The sequence below is a fragment of the Protopterus annectens genome, chromosome 10.part0, assembly GCF_019279795.1.
Source record: "Protopterus annectens isolate FY-2018-M chromosome 10.part0, PAN1.0, whole genome shotgun sequence".
NCBI classification, from domain to species: Eukaryota; Metazoa; Chordata; order Ceratodontiformes; family Protopteridae; genus Protopterus; species Protopterus annectens.
In genome coordinates this window covers 933,852,162-933,878,067 of record NC_056744.1, presented here as the reverse complement: position 1 = coordinate 933,878,067, position 25,906 = coordinate 933,852,162, and the positions used below count along the sequence as shown (strand labels likewise).

Here is a 25,906-nt window from a genome sequence, read left to right as displayed (position 1 = left end):
ACAATCACTCAGCTAGAAGCACTTAAATCTTTTAAAACTGCATTTAAATGCCATTTTCTCATTAACCATATATGCTCTTGCACACAAATCCCTAAGCCACTATAAACAATATAATTACATCTATTTTTTTTTCTTTCCTCTCCTCCACTTAGCAACTTATCAAATGACTGTGATTTCCTTCTGTTTTTCCTCTAACTTATCCTATTCTTGCTACGGTCTCCTTGACAATTTCTAGTTCATCTTAAGTATTTCAAATGAACTATATACCTTGAATATAGCTATGAATGCACTTGATTATTTTATTTGTGGATCTACTATACTGTATATACTAACACCCTATGCAAATGTTTACTATGACGATTTACTCTTTGTCCATTGTTAACAACAATGTATTAAAACATTTTTGTGGAGCTTTTCTCCCCAGGTCTGCATTGAAAATGAGTTTCCTGAGCCAGTGGACATTCCTGGTAAATAAATAAATAAATAAATCTGTGGCCTTGATCTCAGCAGGACACTAGTACTGAGTTTCTAATTTGCTGTCTGTGTTACCAGGCATATTATACAGAATCAGATAATGATTTTCTTTATGTGGGAGTGCATCACCTTTGGGCTTATGTCCATATCTTATCACTACTGTTATACTTGGTAAATGTAAACCATAATGTGTATAAGGTCACTGTTCTTGCGTGAAGCAAATGTAATCCTGCAGTCTTACTGCAGCTGTGTGCTACATTTCAGCTTTCGAGGAATTTGTCAGTGGCATTTCACACTACATTCCTAACAAAACATTAGCATTTTAGGTGTCTGTACAGCTTTATCGAGGCATTCTGCCTCATAGTCAGATACTGTTGGAATACAACAACAGATATGATGGCAATATTCATGTTCCCAAGCAATGATAATTCATCATAGTCATACAAAAAGTAGATGGCGTGCACAAAGGTGACAAGGGCATTAGATGACACCTTAGCAATGATTGCCCGTCATCACTGTAAATCTGTTACTACACTGTGTATGTTCACTGTTCAATATTTAGTCAAACCCATATTATTACCACCCTTCAACAGTCTGGCTACCAACCTACAAAACAGGCATCCTGGGGCCACTGACTGACATGAACAATTCAACAGTCTTGGCAGTTCCATCCCATCTCTCAGTCTAACCCAACCACCTGCCAATATGCTTCTTCAGTTTGAGTTTACTTTCACACAAATTAAAGTATCCAGTACCAGCATCAATCTTCAGTCCCCAAAAAATAATGTCCTTCAGCAGACCCTCCCTTTTCTCTTTCGCTAGAGATATCTGAGCTCATGACAGAACTGCACAAACTCCCACACCCCTACTTCAGTGCTGTCTCTCAACTTTTTCCTACTAAGAAAAAATATCATCCAAATAATGCTCTTCTTTTTGGCTGTTTATTCGATGGTTCCAAATCCAATACAAAGTTGCGCTGAACTTCTCAAATGTAACACAAGCTATGACACATCCCATTGGCTTAGTCATATTTAAAAAGAACTTACCACCTACATACATTCCCAATTAAGGTCAATCCTCTTTTGTCTGAATCAGCTTAACTGCATCATCCAAGGATGCATGCAGAACTTTTACCATGTCTTTGTCAATATGATCATTCACTGAATTCCTTTCAGGAAAAGACAAGTGGTAAATGACCCAATACTCTCCCAGTTTCATTTTTGAAAACAAACCCAACAATGACACCCTAAACCTTTTAAATAGGGGTATATTCAATGGACCCATAATCCTACCTGCACTGACCTTCTTGTACAACAAACACAGTAAAATATCCTCTTTCCCTTTAACATATTTCAGACTGTTGCAGACCTTCTCAAAACCTCTTCCACCTGATTGAATTGAAAACCCAACTTGAAAACCATGAAGTAACTTGCTGACTATCCCCCTATCAGGGAAATATGTCAGTAACTTATCTAGTAACTCTGCTTTAATAGGGGAATGTGTTGGATGGTTTCTTGGCCCCAGTCTGAATGGGTTGTCCTGGCCTACCACCTAATCCTCTGTCCCTACCTCTCAGCATCATATAACAACCCTCACTTCCACTTCAAAATTCTGGAACCAAGCCCTGTCCCCTTCCAAACTGCCCATCTTCCTTATAACAAGATCTTGCATCTCTATATTGCCCTTCACAAAAAGAACAAACATGAGCAAAATGACACATGGGTGAAGTACATCTCCTGGTGTTAAATGCCCAACATGTCCTTCCATCTGCCACAACTTCAGCTAAACCTCTTTGATTTGCCATACTCAGCCTGTCACACATGGTAGCTATATATATAAAATATTGTAGGTTGTTTATAATGGTTTGAAATGCTTGCCATTTCAGGCAAACTTGGTAGTTTTCTCTCTGGAATCTTGTATCGCATATGCAAGCAAATAAAACTCATTTAAGAAGGGGATTACGAGTAAAAAAGAAAAAAACTAGAAAGAAATGCAGTACATTCATGACACCTAAAATTTTAGGGTAGACAGAATTTCATTTTAACTGCACTAGATGAAATAACATTTACAGAAAAAAATGAAATCATATCTCTTGACATAAGAGCCCTTTGGCCTCTTTTTCCCTGTGTCAAGGACAAATACCTCTTGCATACATGGTAGTCAGTGTTGCTATTACTAAATCTTGGAAAATAGAAAATAAAAACTCTTTTCTGCAGAAGTATGAGGCACACATGATTGTAATAATACTTTTGGTTATTTTCTATAAAACATGAGAGTCTATGCAAATATAATTTACAAAAATCATTCCATTTCTAAGGAGTTATCCATACTTTGAAAGGCAGAGCAATGTTACTTCCCTTGCATATTCTAGGATATGTGTTAAGCTGTATTGGGCAAATCATGTCTATACTAATTCTGTACTACTACCAGCTTTTAAACATGAACTTTTCACACAACAGAAAATCCAGAGCAGGGCCTAATATTCATTAACAATTTTAATTTAAATTAGAAAATAGAAAGGTTTATAAACCATGGATATTCCATGATGGTGGAATGCGCTTCTTAAACTTGTAGTCCAGTTTACAACTCTGAGGATATTTCAGTCCTGTCTGAGCTGCTGTGTTTCATGGCATAAATGCATATTCAGCATTTATATTTCTCATTCACTAAGGTTTGAAAAGGCTGGAATGCAGATATCCTTATCATGAAACTATTGTTAAAGTATACACAAAAAAAAAAAAAAACTTTCAGCAACATGCCTATTATCCTAATTATTCTGCTGGTAGGTTAGTTTTGGTTCTGAGCCATTTTATCAAGGGACATCAAATTATGAAATGCTCATTGAGTTTCTGTCACTGAGTGTCTCACATATTGATCTGACCTACTATTGAGTCCCATTTAATCAAACATTGTCACAGACAAGAGCAGTAAAATTCTCAGTATAGGAAATGCGTATAAGTAACATTTAGTTTGCAGGACACAGTTGTCAAGTGTATGTGTGTGTGTGTCTGTATGTGTTTGTAGGGGGGCTTGCATCCCTACAAAAAAAAATATTCTGAGATGCCTTCAATAGTGCTTGATGATTTTAAATAACTTCAGGTATCTACATTTGTGTCTTATTGCCATTTTGATGATGTGGTCCTGTAGGAAGATTAGACTTGATGAGGTAGTACTGAACAAGTTTAACATTACCAAATCCCTAGCCTCAGGATTTTTTTGACATATTTAAAATGACAATCTTATAGTATTTTCACATTTGACTTGGGAGTGAGAGGGCTTTTCTAGAAGACCTGCTTTGCATACTTCTGAAAAACAGTATACTGTGTACAGTGCTTGCCCAGTAGCTTGTGAAGGAAGTGATTGGTACATCTGCTTCAATTGTACTGCCTAGCCAAAAAAATAAAACATCTTAAAAGAATGACTTTTATTGAATAAGTATTTAAATTCTCCTAGCCTTTATTAGTTTCCAGATATAATCATGTTCTTCATGCATGACATATTAAATGCAGTGTGTTCTCTTATCATGACAACTCTTTCTCATTCAAAAAAAAAAAAAACTTCATGTGCAGGCTCTGTATTTTGTGTTGTCAATATATCACCTTGGAAATTGCAACTGAAGGAGGGGAATTGGTAGTTTTATTTTTTTTAACTGTAGTCTTTACTGTGGTATTCCAAGAAAAAAGATCATTTGCAATGTTATTAATGCTGCCTATGTTGTTGGCTTTTCATTCTTACTCCTAAGATAGGCAGTTGCTTTCCAGGCCTTTTTTAGCCTACTTAATAGGCATTTTAATTAAGGATATCAGACCAACTTTCTTTGTGAATAGACTATGTTTCTAGTGTTTCCATAGCATGAAAAGGAATGGACATTATTTTTAATCTGTCTTCCACTTTCAGTGCTTCCATATCTTACAAAGCCCCTTGAAGGTGTTATCTATCACCACATTGCCAAGACGAAGTTTGTCTTTAGACCTCTTCACATTGTACATTAACTTCCACACTGAAATACAATGATAATGTTAGATAGTCCTTCTGTAATAATGGCAATGCTATTGTCTAATGGCATTTGGTACAATGGCCTGGGATTGGTGTTTCTCAAAAAGTAATTGGTTCTAGCATCAGAAGTTCAACTTTTTGTGGATTTATAGTTGCCACTGGTAAACATCCTAGAATTTATCTAAATGTTACTATTTCTTTTGCTGAGAAATCCGGAAATATAATTTCACAGCAGCCCTGTCTAATCTGTGTGTTTAAACTTGAAATGCAAAAAGCAAGCAAATGAAATAATGCTGTATACAAATGAGGAATCTTTAAGTGATGTTGAGCTGGATGGATACTGACGTATATAAAACATATTGATTCAAGAAAATGGCTGGTGGCTAACATTTAGGTCTATGTTGAAATATATAATTATCTGAAAGGATTTGCATTTTAGTTACAAAATATGATAAATGAATAGAATCGCTACAATTTTAGATAGCATCTATAGTATGTATGCTCACAATAAAGCCTGGCAACCCATGGTCAATAAGCTACTGACTGTCTGGTGTACAGTTGCCCAGCTTGGGTTACCTGGGATAGCCCTGTTGAGTGAAAGCTGGATATAAAAGTAATCAATCTGCCAAACTAAGCTAAGAATTGCTACACTCCATGTAGGTTCACAATGGGATGCAGCTTGGACATAGATGACATGATAGTAAGGAGGAGGTTGGACATCCTATGCATCCAGGACACAAGATGTAAGGACACTGCAAGAAAGCCTCTTGGCTTGGTATCCAGAGTCTACTATGTAGGAGGAGGACAGTCTAGAAATGATGTGGGAATTGTGGTGAAAGAGAGGCTTCAGAAGACAGTGAAGGATATCAGCATTACTGACAGACTCAAGGCAATCAGACACCAGTGTGAGGATGGGGCACTCTTTATAATCTCAGACTATGCCCCACAGCAGGGTTGAGACAGTGAAGAAAGGGATGCATTTAGACAGCAGTTGCAGGGGCTTCTAGATAAAGCAGGGCAACATGAATTGGTGTTGATAATGAGTGACTTATTGGGACAAACAGAACAGGATATGAGGACCACCTGGGTCCACCTGGTTGCTGCAAAAAAAAAGAAAATCAATAAAGATAGACCACACTAGAGTTCAGTCTGACAAATGACTTGATGGTAGCAAACACATGGTTCAGCAAGACAGACAGTCACACGATCACATAGAAGAGTGGCCAGCATGCAACACAGGTAGACTTCCTCATAGTGAAAAAATGGCAATAAGGTAGAATCAGAGATTGCAAAGTCATCCCTAATAAAAGCCCACAGCATAAACCACTTGTTGCCACAACCAGCTTCAAGCAGTGGTCAGAGGGATTAGGATGAAGATCTGGAAGTTGACTGGAGAGAAATCACAAGAATTCAAGCAATTACTTAGGAATCTAGCACCTCAGGAAGAAGAGGAAATAGTTGGAAATGAATAAGAATGGCAGATCCTCAAAACAGCATATGTGAGCACTGCAGTACATGTATGCGGGTGAGCCAGGTATGGAAATAAAATACATGAGGAAAGATGGTGGTGGAATGCAGTAGTTCAGCAAGTCATCTAAAGACACAACAAAATGAAGAAGCCAAGAAACAGAACCTCCACACTTTAAAATGTGAAAGTCATCAAAAGAAAGAAGGAAAGAGTGCAAGAAGAAGTAAGAGAGAGAAAAGACAGACCAGACTAAGAAGGAATACTAGCTGGCAGAGTTGCAATAGCAAAGAATAAGGTACTTTACTACTTTCTGGAAAGTTACTCAGTAGATGGCAAAAATAAACTCTATAAGGTTGCAAAGCAAAGACAGAAAGGGATGCCAGCAACAACCTGATGACTAGTCCACAGGACATCAAGGACAGATGGAAGGAGTACTTTCAGCAACTTCTAATTGAAGAATTCCACACAGAAGTTGTGCTGCTCCAGACACAACCTCCAATGAAAGAAGAGGAGGAGCTCACCTAGACGAAGTAAGAATAACACTAAGGAAAATAAACTCAGGGAAAGCCGCAGACTCAGATGAGGTCACAGCAGATATGATCACTATGCTTGGTGAGATAGGGGAGAAATGGCTCCTGAGGGTACTTACAGCAGTATGGAGGTAAAAAGCATATCACAGATGACTAGAGAATAAGCATACTTATGTCAGTATACAATAAAAAAGGGGACATCTACAACTGTGGGCAGTATAGAGTCATGAAACTCTTGTCACACTGCATGTAAGTTGTGGAGAGGGTGAATGATAAGTAAGTATGAAGAGTGGTACAATCTAAGATTGGAGATGAGAAGTTTGGATTCAGATCAGGATGCAGCACAACTGACCTGATGATTACAGTGAGATAGATAAATGAGAAGAAGCTAGAGATGAGGATAAAGGCCAAGTGGACATTCCTAGACTTGGAGACTGTACATGACAAGGTTCCAAGGAAGATGATTTGGGCAATCCTGTGGTTGATCAAAGTCCCAGAAACATTGGTAGAGCTAGTGCAGCCTATGTACAAAGTCCCCAGTGTCTCAAGTACAAGCAGTGTTCAGACTATCGGAAGGGTTCACACAGGGAGTGGTTTTGCATCAGGATTGAATCTGAGCTCACTGCTGCTCATGGATGGACTACATTAGCAAGCAGATTAGAGGGGCAGATCAACAAAGGCACTGTATAAAGATGATTTGGCATTACAAGCAGACTCTGAGCAAGCAAAGCATAAGGGAATGAAGTGCAAAACTGAAGGTGTATGGGATGAAACTGAGTACAGATAAGCAAGCTGTAATCGCAGCAAAGGAGGGAAATTAGAAGAAGCTGAGAACTGAACTAGAGGAGAAAACAGTGGAATGGGTTAACATCTTCAAGTATCTGGGAGGGCTGTTTTAGTAGAAGGGAAGTTGTGTGAGGAGGTCAAAGCTAGAATCAGGGGTTGCAATCAACTGGCACAGACTGTCAGGCATAATGTATCAAAGACAAATGCCAAAGAAGCTGAAAAGTAAGGTTTACAAAAGAGTGGTACAACCAGTACTATTGTATGATACAGAAACGTGGGCAAGTAAAAGCAGAGCAGTTGAGATAGCTAGAGGAGATTGAGATAAAGTGCCACAAACAGGTGGTAGGATGCACACTGTAGGAAAGATGATGAAATTAGGACATCAGAGTAGAACCCAAAGTAGCCCAGTAGCACAGAAGGTCAAACATAACATTACAGTGGCTTGCACATGTGCAGAAAGGCAGAAGACAGTCTTGTGAAAAAGATTAGGAACAGATTTAAAGATGGCAAGAAGAAATGAAGGTGTCCAGCAAAGAAGTGAATGGATTAAGTGATAGAAGACCTGTGACAGTCAGGCATGACTGTCACAGAAAGTAGTAGAGTAGCAGTACATCAGGAGAGATGGCAACAGTTGATATGACACCTCCACCTCATGTAGAAAATGGGAGAAAGGGGGTTGATGATGATGAATATAGTATAACAGGATACACCATTTAGTGGATTATGCTTTCCATAGCTAGACCAGTTATCAAGTATTTACTTCTTATTCCAACCTGATTAGATTAAATGGCTTAAAAGAACTGAAAGCATTGTGGTACATGTTGGTGTTTGTGACCAGTCAGAAAAGACAACTAAAGTGGAAACAAGCAGAGTCAGGGGAGCGGAACAAGGGTGACAAGAAAGCAGGATGAGGTTATTAATCTTACAAGTGTTATCTGTACTAGCAGAATTACTGATGAGAGATGCTTAGGAATTTTAATGACTGGATATCGTAGCGGACAAGGGAGAAGAGGCTAGGACTGATCATATCAACTGTATACTAAGAACAGCCTTAATGTTATCCCAGAAAGAGGCAGAGGGCTTTAGTGCTGGGTTAGAAAGTTCCATCTCAATTACTCGACCATCAAACTAAGATGGAAGAGGGAACAAGTGTCAAAGAATCAGAAAAGGGATTCGCAGTCATACCCCATGACATAGGCATGGATTCATAGGTTCATAGGAGGTTACTAGGCTATTTGGCTCTGAGGCCCTTATAAGCCTAGGTAAGTATTTAGCCAACATTTACGCAAGTCATCACTCAGTGCCTCCTGTCCAACAGAGACACGGGCAGAATCCCAGGGGTGTATTTTCTGTTTCCCATCCAGTTATCCAGGTTGCGCTTAAAAAGGGGTAAAGAGGTACTCTGGTTGACATTAAGAGGGAGTCTGTTCCCACAGATGGGGGAGTCTCTGGAACACAAATCTGACCTGCCAACAAGTCCTGTTGATGTCACAGACCAGGTTGAGGCCACGCGTGTGGGTTACTCGAGTGGAGCTTAATTTGCAGATATGCATCAGTCTCATCAAGGCAGGGTCCGTGATCGTCTTGTATGCCAGACAGAGGTCACCTCTGAGGAGTCTGTATGAAACTGAGTAGAGAGATAGGGCTTTTAGCCTGTCTGTGTATGGTAGATATTTGAGGCCCTGGATTCTCTTGGTGAGGAATGTCTGTGGTCTCTCCAGCTGCTGCATGTGCTTTGTGAGGTACATGTGGAAAGAGGCATTTTACTCAATAATTGTTCTTATAAGGGAAGAATACAGGGATGTTATGACCTCCTTGTCCCTGGATGAGATACCCTTACTTATGAGGTGGGCCATGTAGAAGGCTTTCCGTGCAACGGAAACAACATGGTGGTCAAACGTCAGGTTGCTATCAACTGGGTGCCCAAATCCCTCAAGACTGATTGCGTGCTTAGGACATTGTTATTAATGTGATAATTTGTGAGGACATCACTGTCCCCAAAGGGGATGATGATGCATTTTTTGGTATTCAGCTTGAGGCCATGTTTCTTGCACTAATCATTTGTCTGAGTGAGACCCTCTTGGAGGATGCCCGCATCACTATGGGAATTGATGACAGCACCCAGCTTGCGGTTATCTGCAAATTTGGTCAGCCATAGTCCACTGGTTTTGTCCTGCACCTCAGAAAAGTACATCCCAAATAACAGAGGCCCCAAGACCGAACCCTGGGGTACGCCACTTGTTACTAGATCAATTAGATTGTTATTAGATTAGCGTCATTAGATCTGAGATTAGTACAGACTTCTTTATACCATATGAATTATAACTAAACAGGTTATAGCTAAACATTATACAACAACAACATAAATTATAGCTACAACATAAATTATTGCAAAACAGGTTAATTTAACCATTTATAGATCTCCATTTTCTAATTATTGTACACACCCTTTTAGGGTAAAGGTTTATGGTTTCACACATATACTCTCTCAGATTAACAGAAATCATTCCTTCAATACCTAGAATGCCATAGCATAATTTGCAGATAAAAAGGCAAAAAAAAAATGATTCAGAGAGATTTGATGATAATGTAATCCCAGAATCTCTGTTTTTCTGAAGATAACCTTAAGCCAAGACTGAACTGTTTTATGGGGAGTGGGACTCTGTCTTGTCATCATTCACTACATACCTCTCAACTGTACAGATTTTCACAGTATATCCAGATTTTTGCCTCATATTTTTGGTCTGTTATTGATAACATTTTGGTTTTCTGACAAATTATTGGCATATCATTGAAGACTGAAGTAAAAAATAAACACAGACATTTGAGTTTCAGACATCATACCCTTCAGAAAATTCATGCTAATATAAAACCTGTTATTCTATCAACTTTCTACATTTGTAAGAGCAGTCTTTAAAAATTGTTCCTGTTTTTGGACCTTTGAAAGATGTGAGCTTAAGTGGATTATTAGACTTAGGGCCAACAAAACCCCTGGCCCGAATGATAAGGTACCTATGAAAGCCTTATTAAAAGCACGTAGGCTTATAGCCAAGTAATTGATAGAGTAATGCCTCTGTGCTGACACATGCATATCATTTTTCAGCATGAGAATTAATGTGTGTAGTTTGTCTGCCTGCATTATATATTCCTCATTATGGAACATGTTTTTATGAGCATTTTTATGTTACTTTATGTTTTGATGACACATGCATATCATTTTTCAGTATGAGAATTGATGTGTGTAGATTGTTTGCATGCATTATATATTCTTCATTATAGAACATATGTTTAGTGTTACTCTGTCTTGAAAGAGCACAGTCCCATTGTATTTTGGGTTTTGGTTATGTTCTATAAATTTATCATGAATAATTATTTTTAAACTATGTAGTTAATGTATTTTATGTTTTTAAATTATCATATATTTGTAAGTGGTAGGCTATATTTTTAGTCTTTTAGTGTGAGATTCTTTTAGTGAGAATACCACTTTAATGAAATTGAATGAATTAGCTACAGGTTGGATTAATCAGTTGTTTAATTGGTATACTATGGAAGTATAAAAGTAGAATTGTTCTTGTCTTCTAAGTTTTAATGGTCTGAGGAAGCCTGAAGGGGTGAAAGTGCTTACCAGTGCACGAATAAACTGAGTTTTTATTCCAGTTTGGACTGTTCCTCTCTTCAATACTTGTGTGGAAGGAATTTATATGCTGTTGAGTATTTGCAGCCTTTGTTTGCTCCGTTACCATCTTTATTTTACTTTAAAATGTTGCTGCTGTTTTTTTGGTAAGGAGCATTTACTCCCTGGTATAATCGTTTTGTGTTTTATACGAATTTTCTGGCTGTAAACAGTTGATGTTCAAGGATATTTGATTGCAGACAGTAAAGCCTACCACATCTTAAAGATCTATGTATTTTAGAAAATAATCTGAAATATATAAGGTTAGGCAATGCCTTACAGTTCATACTCATCTTTTTCCATAATTTGAAGTGTTAAAAAGTCAGAAGTGCTGCATATGTGCCAGCTATTAGTGCATGTGCAGATATGCATGTACGGTATATGTGGGGTGGATACAGTTATTTTGTAAAAGATATATTGTATAGTAGCTCTGGTCTCTGGGAAGTAATTGTTTCATCTGAATGTATACAGAGGGTAGATACACAAGTGATCTCTCCAATATAATAGCCTTACTATCTTCAGTGAGGATAAGGCCAATTAGTTCTGACCTTGTAAAATGACACTGCAGAGGGGAAAAGCAACTGCATGGTATTATAAGATCTGGATATTATCCACATCAGGCTGGCCTAATTTTGCTGTTTCCTGGTGAATCCAGTAGATAACATCATAAAAAATAAAGGAAACTGCTCAGGTGCAAAACCATGCAGAAAATAGCAGATATCTGCTAATAAAAGATTTGGTTTTAAAGAAGTTAACAGCATTTTGCTTCATTGGATTGGATTATTCTTATATTCTTGGTCTGAAGAGACTTGTCGTATGCTGTTTGGTGTGATTTATATGACTGTGGTCTGAAGAGACTCATTGTATGCTGCTTGCTATTTTCTGCATGGTTTTGCACCTGAGCAGTTTCCTTTATTTTTTATGATTTTATTTCTGTGCTTTCTGCTCAGGAGCGTACATTTTCCTGTGGTACTCATTGTTATTTGGATTATTTATTCCAGTAGATAACATATTTGAAACCCAGATTTTTTTCTAATTCTCTTTCTTGAAGCTAATGACACACAGCTTGTTCATATCTTAGAAAATTAAATTATGACCTAATCATATGGCTATGCACATGTGGACAAAACTTCTTTCTGTGTTTCATTAAAAGCCCATTAAATTCAGTGCCTGAAAAGCTAAATTGTATAGAAAGAGAAAGATCCCTGAATTTATATTTTGTCCTGTAAACCATTTCATAACTATTAAAAGAGTTGTTTGGATAAAGATTTTAAATGTAATTTGAGTAAGAAAGAAAGTAACATCAGGATATCAAGGAGTATAAGGAATGATTAAAATCTGGCCATTTACAGGTCGAGAAGATAGAAAATATATTTATGAAATTGAAAATGTCAAAACTGATAATGATCATGTTTTGCATTTATATGCTTTGAAGGTAGTGGAAGAAGATAAAGTGATCCCCATGAGGGTTTCTATCCTAAAGTTGTTTATTAGGTAATTATAACTAGGAATCCTAACATGTGACAGAATTGTAGCAGCCATCAATTCTAACATTTGTTTGTCAAGGAGGCTTTCTTATTCTATTTAGAATTAAATATCTTAAGACCACTTTTTACTTTTCTAAGGGTTAGAAATGGAATAAAATGTTAATCTGGTAGAGTTTAACATCTTTAATCACTTCTTGAAAAAATGATTTTGAGGATTCAGACAACGATAAGCAAGACATCTTGATAATTAAGGACTACTGTTTGGAAGATAATGACTGTGGGCCAGGTCTCTAATATTTAGACCAAATGGTATTATTCTACTATATTAACTCATGCCTTTCTGCAGCACTTCATCTATTTAGCTATTTTCCTGATCATCCTGGATCAAATCTGCAGCCCTTTATCTGTTTCGTTAGAACAGGTCAAAGTGGACAGCTCTCTATGGACTCATGGAGCACTTAGTATGTCATTAGCAGACTGGACTGAACCTTTCTTCCCATAATGCTGTACAGCAGAGGCTTCAAACATGATTCTATGGGTGCATTTAAGTATATCTTAATGCCCAATGGTTGTTGATGTGTCAAGCACTTTGTCAGGTTAGATATGAGGGCATCACCATGTTCACTAAATACCTAATTAGGGAAATATTTATGTTGATTAGGAGTTTCAAACATATTGCATGTAATATTGAGAGAACAGAAGAAAATATACCTAAGTAGCATACTGAAAGGAGTGTTCCAGGCTAATAGCATAGAAGATGATAGGGGAAAATGTAGGCCTTTGGATAAAATAAAATGAAAGCTGGAACATTTTCTGGCAAAGAAGCATTGAAAACAAAATGAGGTTGAGGAGCAACCAAGAAGAATAAGAAATGATGTGTATATAAGGTATGAGGAGATACAATACCAAAATAAGAACTGAGGAGAACTGAATGAAGGAGGAGCTTGTGTATAATGAGTATAGAATATAGAAATCTGTAAAAATACATGACAAAGACTGGTTAGAGGGAAATATTAAAATAAAAGAGAAGATGCAAAAGACTGTGGTGCTTAGCATAGAACTAATAATCAAGGATATGCTGTTTTTCATGGGAAATGGTCGAAACTTTTTTAAAATGATGCATCTTGGGACGTAAATATAATTGCCACTTATTTTTAGTGTTTAATAAAACTCAGTTCTTACATTAAAACAATCCTAATTTTCTTAATTATGTTTTACCTATGGAATGTTAAATAATTTTATTTAGTTATTTAATTTTTCCTGTATATTTTCTTGTATATTGATGATACACATTTTGTTTGCTAATGTCATTCTGACATATATAAGTGTATTTTGTTTTATTATAAAACAGATGCCATATTTAATATCCTTTTAATAAAAAAAGATTGATATAAAGTATTACTGTAACTAAACTAAGATAGAAATCTAGTGTGGCTTCAGAAATAAAAAAGGAGATATCACACAGTTATAAACCATATGAAATTAACTGCTGTTTTCCTAACAGTAATTTCAGTTATTCTCTTTGCTCCCTACATTGTGTGCTGCCTTAAATTAATTTATAGATTATTAGGGCTTGCCACTCAGTGGTATAAGCGCTGGCTCTAGGCAATTATTTCACGTTGACTTATTTTGATATTATACATTGTATCCATGCAACAGTAGGAAACAGGGATTGATAAGTTTTTCTAGTACCACATTTGAAAATGCATCACTGAAATGTGGTTAAGAATTACCCTAGTTAATGCATAATGTCTAGTTGATTTTTTTTTTTTTTTTTTTTTTTTTTTTTTTTAGAATTATCTTATTCAAAACTGTTCTGGTAACCTTATTTAATTATGGTTTCATTAAAGTACACTTTATTGTAATTCATGGCTGTTTATCAATTATTTACCATCAAAGCCTCAGGAACTACTATCTGACCAAGGGTAAGTTGTCCTACTCTTAACAGACTGTTCCTTTCAAGGGGTGTTACAGTTAAAACCTACAAAAATTTGATTTAGTACACAAATGTGACTTGAGTAGTTTCCAGTAGTTCAAATAACTTTGATGCATTGAGTTCTAAGGCAGAAAAAGAATTTGTCAAAAAAATGTGATATTCTTTGTCATCTGTTGTGATCATGATTTTTATAATTTAGAACTAAGTACTTTATCAGAAAACCTACTGGATTGCCCTTAGATTCAGATTTGCTTCATTATAGACTTTGGGTTGAATAACTGTAATTATAAAATCCACGAAATATAGATACAGCAAACAAATAAATTATTAAGTGCAAATGGATCTTGCATAATAAATGCATTGCACACCATTTCAGAAGCAAGCTTAAGCCTATTTGTCCAACCAGGTTGATGTAATCATACCATGAACAGGGTATTTTAGTTCAGTAACATATCAGTATTCCCAAAGAAGGTGTCACTGTCCTGTAAAGGTCTGAAGTATTGATGCAGTGCTAAACAGTTCATCACTAGTGAATAACTTAATAAAACAAAAAGACTTCACTGATATTTAAAACACATAATTTATTCCAAACTCAAGGTTAAAAAAGCCAATAGTCCTTTGTTATATTATTTTACTGGATTAAGCCCCAAAGGTTCATATTGGAGAAAAAGAGTGTTACTAAGAATTGTAAAGCACAGGATGTCATGATCTGATTTCTTCATAACATAGAGGGTTATGATCATAGCTAGGTTATGTGTTACAGACATGGGTGTCAAGAAATTCATCTTGAAAATGAAGCTCAAGAGTTGAATCTTGGTATCCATGTTGAGCACACATAATGATCATAGTTCTTTGTAGTGCATATAGAGTGCCTCCTGATCCATGTGCAAACAGTTCCAGAAAAAAAAAAGTACTGGAATTTTAAGTGTTTTACTGGCTGTCAAACCTGGTAATCCACTTGGCACTCTGTAGAACAAAAAGCATTAAATACTGCCTGGCATTTTGTTCTGCTTGGTTTTTGTGGCAGGGTGGAATCCCAGTAGCTTTTAAAAGCTGTTTTACCTTCTGCTGCTCTTTGTCAGGCTGCACTGCCCACTATTGATCCCTAGCACAAGACCCGTCCTTTACAGCACTTAGGTGTTCTTATCGAACTTTTATTAAGCACCAGCCAAAGTGTTGTTAAGACTGGGTATTGCTGTGGGGATATGGTTAACAAACTTATCTTTTTTCTGATTTTGGAGCATAATCACTAACTGCCACACAATACAGAAATATTACCTACCTTAAAAGCTTTGTTTTTTTGCTAATTTTCTGACCCCTTGAAGGCATGTAGGTAAAGCACCAGGAGCTTTTTCATATTGTTATTCATTAAAATATGTTTTTTGAATTTCAGTGGCAGCTTTAACTTGGGAATGGACCCCATTCTTAAGTCAAAATATGATTAAAACTTTGAAGTTACTATTGTTTCACTCTTTGATGTAAGCCAAAGGTGCTATTTGCAGCACCCACAATGTGCCTAGACTTGACTCCTTCTGCAGTTCATATGGAGTTGCATATATTGGAAGCATATATAAATATGACTGTAAATTCTTTTTTAAGAGACCCATTACTCCTGCTACTATTGGAATTGTCTGGGTATCCTTCTTCCACACTGCCCTCGTTTCTGCCTGCAAATCCTTGTATTTTATGACTTTGTGCTTGTCTGCGCATAAGACACTGTAATCACTGGGTGTAGCAATTTAAATGATTAATGCTACTTTTGTCTTCTTTTCATGGACTACTATATCTGTTTTTTTCCCATCTATTTTTTTGAAGTGTTGGTAATGGGTGACCCCATCTGATATAAACGTCATCATTCTCTGTAATGTTTTGTGGCTAATGTTTCCAGTGCTTCCCAGCTACATCAGTATTGTAATGGTTGCACAATCCTAATGCAACAGTCTTGACACATTATTATGCCTTTCAGTATTACCTACCATTAGTGTATTATACCCAGTAACAAGATATGTGGCTGTTTCCAGTTCTGTTTTACAGAACCTGTATTTGTCTGTTTCTACCATGTGTCCAATGGACTTTGTAAACCAACATGTATGTAGCCCAGTATCCTGGGCCGCCAATATTAACCTTTCATCTTTTGGTTTAACTTCACCTCTCCGTAGCCATTCCTGCATCAGATTCTGATTGATATGAGATTGTTCCACGCATTTTCTGCACTTTCAACTATATTTACACCTTTTCCACATTTCTTTCCTTCTCATCTGATCCTTCTCCTTATATTCTTTCTTTTGTTTTTTTGGCACATTAAGTTGCTAGATGATTTTTGTCTACTTCTGGTTTGATTTCCATTCCTGCTTCACACAGATATGTTTCTGCTTAAGCAGGGAAGTCATCTTAGACATGTTCTCCTCATGTTTTAAAACGTTCACTATTTTCACTTGGATCTGGTAAGGTCAGCAGATATATATTGCAGATCTGTACATGTGATCATTTGCAAGGCGGCCCATACCACCTTCAGAATGAGGAATATATAATCTTGGTACACATTGATTTTTATATATCATTTGTTAAGCGTGAGGCACTTTTGTTGTTTTCCTGTCCAGCTGATCCAATACATTTTGGGGCCAGTCCAGAACAGGAAGAGCAAATTGGTTTATGGCTTGGACTTTGTTCCTAGATGTCAGGTCTGTTTTCAGCATTAATTTTAGTCTTCTAAAATATTCCTTACCAAGTTTTCTTTGCATCTGTTCATGCTTTATTGTTGATTCTTGATCAATTCCCAAATATTTATACACTCCCTCTTGCACCTCTGTATCACATTCCTGTCTCAGACTGATATTTTCTTGGTGCTGCAGCTTTCCTGCTTTAAATGTTGCTTTTGCACATTTATAAAGACCAAATTACATTCTTATATCATCTGAGAAAGTTTTGACCACTTGCAGTTGTGCTTTCAGCTCATCTTCTCATGATTATACAGTTTTAAATCATCCATAAAAAGATGATGATAAGTCTTTATGCTTTGTTGTTTTCTGGAAGCCAAATTGTAACCATAACTTGTCTGCTAAGTAGACAGCTTAATATGTTTTGAGCAAGACAAAACAGAGATTACAAAGAGTTACCCTGCAATATCTCCATTTGAATTTGCCACTGTAATGTAACTGATCAGTATAGGATGTATCTTATGCATCTATAAGCACTTCTTTATCCATGAATGTGGGATGCTGTCAAATGTTTTTTTTTGTAATCTATTCCATACTTAAATTCTTCCCCTTTTTAAAATTCTCAATTATGACTTTATTCAATGACGAATGATTCTTTGTTCCATACGACTTTATTTTGTTGTCCTTTTGTTCTTTTGCCGTGACTGAGTTTTCTTCTAAATAACTATAAACTCTGTTGGCATCTCTTGCAGTATACAGTTCAATCATCGTTGGAAGGCAAGTTATTGGTCTTTAGTTTTTAGGGTAGCTTGCAGGTTCACTCTTAAGGCGTATCATTTTTTCTTGTTGTTAATCAGGTTGGTGTCTGTTTGGGATGTGCATATAAGTAGTTCTTACTCAGGCCTAAATCTTTGTGTAAAGACATTTAGCCAAAAGTTAGATACTGAATCTGGGTCTGGGGTTTTACATTTAGAAGCTTTCCATAATTTTGTTTCAATTTTTCTGGCTGTTACTTCATTCCATTTCATATCCTGTACATTTGAACTTCTTACTGTTTATTTCACATCTTCTATCCATTCAGCGTCTTTGTTATGCTTCACAGAGTTGTCATAGCTATTGCTCAAAAATGTTTCTGTTTTTTCTTGCTTTGTTTCCCAGTTCTGTATAAAACCTTTTTGGGTCATCAATGAACCACTTATTTTGTACTTTTCCTTTATATATATCTGCATCTCTTCTATGTTTTTCTGTAATCTGTTTCTTACATCGATCATATGTCTATCCATTTCTGTTACATCAAGCAACTCTTCCCTTAGATCATTTCCTTCTAAACTGAGGGCACATTCTTTGTTCTCCGTTTCCTGTGGGCATTCTGGAACTTTCTGTACAATGCCCATAGGAAACGGAGAACAAAGAATGCTGTGACATAACCTGTGTTAGACTTTCTACACTAAATCCTTCACTTCACAGGTATTCCATAACTTCCGCTTCTATTTGTTTAACTTCTGCTTTACTAATCTTCTGTTCTACATTCCACCTTTGTGATCTTATTTTTTGTATTGTGAAATTTTACATATTTGGGTGCCTTTGCCTGTATTTCTCTTCAAATATCTTTTAACCTGCAGTATAGGGAGTGTTATGAATAAAAAAATATTGATGTGTTTGTCAAATGCCCAGTGGCTTTATTTTCAGTGCACACACAAATGTATATATAGTCAAATTTCATATATATAGCAATAACAATAGCTAGCCATTACACAGGAATAACACCCTGCCACACACAAAATATCATGTACTATATGTTGCACTTGTTAACAGCTGCTGTAGTGACTTGGAATGTACTGACATGCATAAAGATACTAATGAAATCAAGGGTTTAAATCCTGTTGTCCATTTTAAGGTAATAAGTTGCTTAACAGTAGTTCATATGCAATTGGATAGGGGAAAACCAAAAGAGAAATGCAGACCATGTCAATATGTTTATTCTTGCTCAAATCATGGGAAATGTTAGAGATGTGTTACTGAAGTTGAAAGAGTCACATCTGTGAAAAAGGTAATCAATAAATAATATGAAAGCATAAGTTACATGATTCAAAACAGAGAAGTTCTGTGCTTTAAGTAAATTGCTGTTCTTAAAAATGCTTTTGCTAGTTTAATGATTAGTGAATATATCATTTACTTGCAGTGTTTGTTTAATTATGTTATCAGATTTGACTTTGTGATTGTATATATTTATTTTTTGTTTCTCTAAAGGTCATTGTTGGAGAAATGGTAATGTTTTTCCTTCAGCTAGCTACAAGGGATTTTGAAAATCAGGAAAAGACTATATTAACTGGAGACTGCTGCTACATCAACCCTCTGATGCGGAGAACTGTCAGATTTCTCGGTATGAGCAAAGTTAAAATGTTTCTTCTTCTTCTAAAAATGTCAGTATTAATCATATAACACATGCATTTGTGACATTTTCTGGTAGTGGCATGTAGAGTACCATTTAAGAAGGCTAATTAGATGTTCAAGGGTAGAAACTTTTTTAGATCTAGCACTTTTTTCTTAATACAAGGCACTTGTTTATTAAAAAAAAAAAAAAAAAAACAGTATACCAAACTGTTATTTTTTTATAAATAGAAATTAAGAGGAAAATAATTTTTATTTTGCAAATGGCTCATTACTGTTATTCTCGGTGTTTAACCTGCATATGGTGTTAATCAGAGTGTTGCCTGCTTGGATTGCTACAAGTCTAGCAGTCAGATAGCTTTGTCCCATACTGTCACTGAATGTAGCTTTGTATTTTTGTATTCTTTTGTGATATACTTCCTGTTTTATGATGATACATTTGTGTTTGCACATGTGACCATTTTGGAACCAAAGCCCCATTAAGGAAGTGTTTGTTATTTTATTACATTGCAATTCAGATGTATCTTTAGTTTGAAGTTGATTGCTTTTTCATGTTTCTTCAATGATAAGTTAATTGAATTGCATACAAAAATATGTCACTAAAGCAGTGTCGCTGAAATGCTAATGACAGTGTTTTTGATGTCAAAACATTTGTCTTGTTATGTCTCATTTGATTACACACAATGTAAATTAGTATGCAAATGAAAAGGAGGAGGAGTCAGAGATGGCTTCAGGATATGTATGTAATTAGCACTGATTTTAGCTGCTAATTCATATTGTGGTGGTATTCAGCTGACTATCCAAATCCGGACATTTTAAAACACAAATCAACGTGTCTGTGAGAGGATGTGTTTAGCATAAGTGGTGTGCAAGTTTTAACAAGTTTTATGTCATTTATAAATTTTACTTTTGTATGTACTCTTTGTTTCCTGTACTATGTGCAGGTGTCAATGGTTAAGAAAGAACAAAAGCTGAGCTTATTGAATCCGAAGTTGTGTTACCTGCCCCTTCATTCATCTGATAAAATGGGTGCTGCCACTATTAGTGTGATTATTTCTGTTTAGAAAAATAGACTGTACTACTAAAAAGTGACCTTTTATTGGTTTGCATCTTACTGAATATACATTATACGTAAAAGTGCTCTGTCCCAAAAACAGATACACAGTGAATAAAAACAACCAGCAAACTTTGAAAGGTCACTGTTTGACACTGCTGAATTGATCTTTCATCACAGATGTCTTACGTACTCTTAGAAACACTACTCCCAGAGTTAGAGAAGTCACAGCTGCAGTTATTAAATCTCTTGTGGTCTCCTAGACATAAAAGCAGAAATGGCATTGATAAGGTAGGTGCAAACACTGTATGCCGAAGTGCTGAATAATGTATTTCTAGGTGGACATTGCTTAGACATATGTACAAACTGCATAGTTAGAGCCTCACAATGGCTATGAGAGGAAGGAGTTACTTTCTGTGCTACACCGCTCTTTTCTGAAATCATATCAGTGATTGGCATTGTCCATATAAACAACAGAGGCGACAGTCACACTGTGCATATAGCCTGCCCTTTTTTGTGTAAGTCATTTGACACCATCCCATGCTAGCATAATTCACCCCAAGTCAAGCAAATGCTCAAAGTGTTGTACACAATGATTGCTGGTATGCCCTTTACATGTTGTGTAACATTGCAGCTATAGTAAATATGATCAGGAAATTGTATATGTTCCTAAGCTTTTTAACAACCATATTTACCAGGCTGTACATTGATGCTCTGAGTGGCCTACGGCTCCATTCTGACATCATTATTCCCGCAGGCCACTGGAGCAACATCTCACTTTCTCAAAGAGAGTACCACTAAAGAGTGTATATTACATGTTCTAAGAGTCAGTTCAGCAAATGACATTTTACATCGAAAATGCCATTCAGCAAGCTGTTACAGTGAGATTGCGGTACAGTGACGATCAGAAAATTTGCCCTTTCCTCACTGTAGTGCAATCTTGGAGTTGGTATATATAATTAGCAGGGGGTGTGGAGGGTGCAGCCCCCCACAAGATCGAGTTAGACGAACGGCATTTTCGATGTAAAAGCCGTTCGCTGAACTTTTTCATGGTTGTAATATAGACCTGCACTAAACCATCTACTGGCTCATCACAGTTCTCACAACATCTGAATTATTCAGGAGAGTTCTATTTACAGCAAGGCAGTCCAATGGGTGGCCCTCTGACCACAATCCACTCCACCAATACCTTTTATGTGGCCCGCCAAAGCCTTGGTAGAAAAAAAATGAACATTCAATTTCTTTGCCGTTAACTGGTCCTGTCACTTTAAAAACTTCAAGACCAGTTAACTGCTCTTTGCGTTTTATATCTGCACACATATAGATCTGCCATATAGTGAAGACTCAGGACAGTTACCGCTCATCCCATTGCTAATTACAAGTGGTGTTGGAAATCATTAGTAGTTTTCTTAGTTTGCAGAGTCTACTGTGGTTGAGGTAAGTTTTCCGTATGAATGTGCAAAATGTTTGCTTGTGTGAATGAGGTGGGAAAGGGGAGCGATGATGTATTTTTGTGCGCATTCGTATGACTGCAATGCTTGTGTGTGAGATGTTTGTGCCTGTCGGAAATGAAAAAGGGGAGCAATTGCATGTGTGAGTATTTGTATTTGTGTATTGCTGCTATGTGAATTTGGTTTGCAAGACTGATGTATGCCTGAGTGAAAACAGTTTGACTGTGTGTGTGATTAGTTGTGTGAGTAATAAGAGAGTGATTGAACATGCCTGTCACCTGTCCCTGATTTTCAGGGACATCCCTGATTTTGACTCAAATTTTAACTCTGCCCTTCTTAATCTCTCTTAAAATTGGTGACTTTTGGAGAATATGTGGTGAATTATACTTAGGGCAGGATTCACGAAGGCTTGCACGGAGTGTAAGAGACGTGCAACACTCCATGCAAGCCTTGCGATCCAGGAACAGCCCTAAGCTCCGTGTAAGAGCCAGCTAAAACGTCTCTTACACGGACTGGGCGTGGACATGCTAAATACCTCACTTGCATTCGAAAGGTATGCAAATGAGGTATATTAGCGATCCACGAAGCAGAAACCAGTCCGTGTAAGAGACGTTTTAGCTGCAGAAATGTACTCAGTTGACAACTGAGTATGTTTCTGCAAATTCCACAACGGAGCCATGTCAGCTCCAAAAAAAGGTTGCATATGACTCAGGCAGCATGCCAATGGCCAAATATGTGGCCATTGGCAATATAACCCGATGCCAAAATAATAAAATTATAATTTTTTTTTTCGGCGATCTCCGATGTTTAAACCCAGCGCAGCCCCGCGCAAACGGGCTGCGCTGTATAAAACCATAAAAAAGAAGGTTATAAACCCACAAATGTGGGTTTCATGCAATACATGGAATGACAGTGCAGGGACCAGCAGACCAAAAACAACATGGCCACCGTGTAGTGGTTGCTAAGGGGGAAAGCTGAGTCTAAGACATGTAACTAAGCATTAGTAGGCAATCTCATGTAAATGAGGGTACGGATACTGAATCTCACAGTCACATAGCAAATGAGCACAGTCTGAGTAGTGTAAGAGATACATAAAGGTGAGGAATAGAGTAGGAGATAGGTGACACCACAAGGGGGGAATGGTAGAAAGAAATGCAGTTCATTGGAGGCCAGTGTAACATGACAGATGACAGACACAGATCATGGAAAGAGGTGTGCCACTAGATAAGTCATGGAAAGTCAAGAAATGGAAGGTGTACACTGTTACTTACACCAAAGTTTCTTGCTGGGCGTGCATGCGCACGTGTGCACGCCATGAAGCGCAAGTAGGACAGTGCGCACACGTGTAAGGCAGTCTGAGCATGTGGGAGCGTGTTGGGAGATGTTTAACACTGTTTGCGCGGGTGTGCGCGCGTGTTGGGCAGGCTGAGTATGTTGGAGGCTGTTGGCAGATGTGTAACAGTGTTTGCGCCTGTGTACGCGCGTTTTAACCCGAATAAGTAGATTCTGAACCGTGTAAGCACATGTGCGCGCGTGTAAGCCACTGTGAGCGTGTTTCTGATAGTATGCATGTTGCTCCCCCCTGAGGAAACAGAGAGGAAAAAGGAAGCAACAGAATTAATAGGAAGCTAGCAGGGACAACTGCTGAAGCTAGCAGGTGAAAACAATTAGAAGCAGGCAATTACACAGGCAGAATAGTAGCCCAGCCCAGCGCTTAAAACTCTGCAAACATGAGTGCAGGATGTTTCCCTTAAGAGACACTGCAAGACAGGAGTAAGCTAATAGAAGTGAAAACTGAAAAAGCTTCACTCAGAGCAGAAATGTTAGGGGCTGCCATAGCTGTCATAATGAGACATAGGCGACTTGCTGAGGGTGGTGACAATGCAGATGGTGCCAGACAACCCACAGTGAGGAGACGGAGAAGAGTGTACAGGCCCAGGGTCACCTACCATGGGTTACATGAGCTGGAGATAGTAGAGTGCTATAGAGTGGACAGAGAGCTCCTGCAGAAAATTGTTGAGCTGTGCAGGCCACGCCTCACACACAGAACCAACAGAGGGGAACCCATCCCAGTGGAAACCAAGGTATGTGTTGGCCTAAGAATACTAGCAACAGGTACCTTCCAGAGACCAACTGGCGATATGATGGGGATATCACAGGCATCAGCCTCCAGGGTACTGCACCAGTTCCTGGATGCCATGTCAGCACATGTTGGTGATCATGTATATTTCCCCAATGCCCGTGAGGTATTGGCCAGCAATATGCGTCTCTTCCAGCAAATAGCGGAATACCCTGAGGTACTGGGTGCAATAGACTGCATGCACATACGCATCAAAGCACCAGCCGGTGAGCGGGTAGGGCCTACATTAACCGCAAGGGCTTCCCCTCCATCAACTGCCAGGTCGTGTGTGATGCCCAGGGCATAATAATGAATGTGTGTGCTGGCTGCCCTGGGAGTTACCACGATTCCCACATCTGGCATTTGACGCAGCTGTACCAGACATTTGCCAATGGGGACATCCCACACGGACACCTAGTGGGGGATGCAGGTTATGCACTGGAGCCGTGGCTGATGACACCCATCAGAAACGCACACACACCTGAACAGGAACGCCATAATGAGGCACACGCACAAACACGTAATGTAATAGACCGTGTGTTTTTTTGCTGCTCAAGTCACGGTTCCGGTGTCTGGACACATCTGGTGGAGCCTTGCAGTACACACCAACTACATGTACACAAATTGTCATGGTATGTGCTATGCTACATAATATGATCTTGCGAAAACAGCTGCAGCAGGACCAGCATAGGCCCGGCCAAACAGCCCCCCACCATTGCCAAGGCCATCACAGGCAGAGCGTGACTCGGAGGAGGAACAACCTGAGCCTGCCCCAGTAGGCAGAAGGAGGCGTGCCCAGTATGCCCTGGCCTTGGCAAAGAGGCAACGCATAGAACATACACTGGCTCAGTAGGAACCCTGGGAATGATACCCCCTCTGACTCACTCAAATAATAACATGGATGCCTAAAATGACATGACCTGCTCACAAACATGTACAGGGAAGTGTAATATGCGCATCCAACAGAGGCAGCCCTGCAGCACCACCTGAGGCATGAATGCTATGTGTTAAGTAATGTAACACCATGTACTATATGCACACCTGAGCACCCTGACTAACATCCACCCTCACCAAGCATGAAGCCACAAAATGACGATGGGATGATCAAGTGCAATAACTGGCTGAAGTAATGCAGTTAGTCAAAGGGGAGCCAATGTGTTTCAGGCTGGGAAGACATGCGGAGCTTGCCATGATGCACCACCTGCTAGGGGTGGCGTGCACCTATCATGCCATGCCCCATGGATACCGGCAAAGGCTGTCAGTACCCACAGCATGCCCTGAATAGGTAAGTCTCAAAACACAAACCCACCTTCATAGGTTCTACAAGGGATAGGAACCTAGATGTAATGCTACCCAATGACAGATGTATAAACAGCAAAATGTATGCAGTGTAAACGCACACATTATGGAGAATGTAGATACCAGTCCTGTAATAGAGAACTGGGTCAAGGCTCACATCAGCACCCTAACACTACCAGGTCACACCTCATACTGTGCTGTACAGCCGCAAAACATGGAACAAGCTACAAAAGGAGGGTGACTAGCAAGAAATGGCAAGGATAACCACACCCCCATGTTGGTACCACAACAAGAAGCAGCATGGATTAGCCATGGTCAAATACCAATGGCTAAAACCGCCTCCCAGTATATAGCCTGCTGCAGACTACTGTCCTAATACCAGGAACTGCACCTGGCCTATGTCGGAATACATGAATATTTCAAGCCCCCCAAACCACATTATATTGCTTGACTGAAAATACCCAGATATACACCGGTAGCATTGTACTAGCACCAACACAGTAGGAGAAAATTACCCAGATTCCATAAACCAAAATGCCCAGGAACAATGTACCACTCCCACAAGAGGGGTAAGCATACTGGATG

General features: G+C 38.2%; 1 protein-coding gene across 2 annotated transcripts in view; it reads left to right on the top strand.

Moving 5' to 3' along the window:
• The window catches only part of PLPPR5 (phospholipid phosphatase related 5), a 3,295,121-nt gene that overhangs the window by 1,769,396 nt on the left and 1,499,819 nt on the right, over nt 1-25,906 (top strand). For both annotated transcript variants that reach the window (XM_044085711.1, XM_044085712.1), the window contains one exon: nt 19,258-19,390. In XM_044085711.1, coding sequence (XP_043941646.1) covers nt 19,258-19,390 — 133 coding nt within the window. The remainder of the gene's footprint in view (nt 1-19,257; nt 19,391-25,906) is intronic.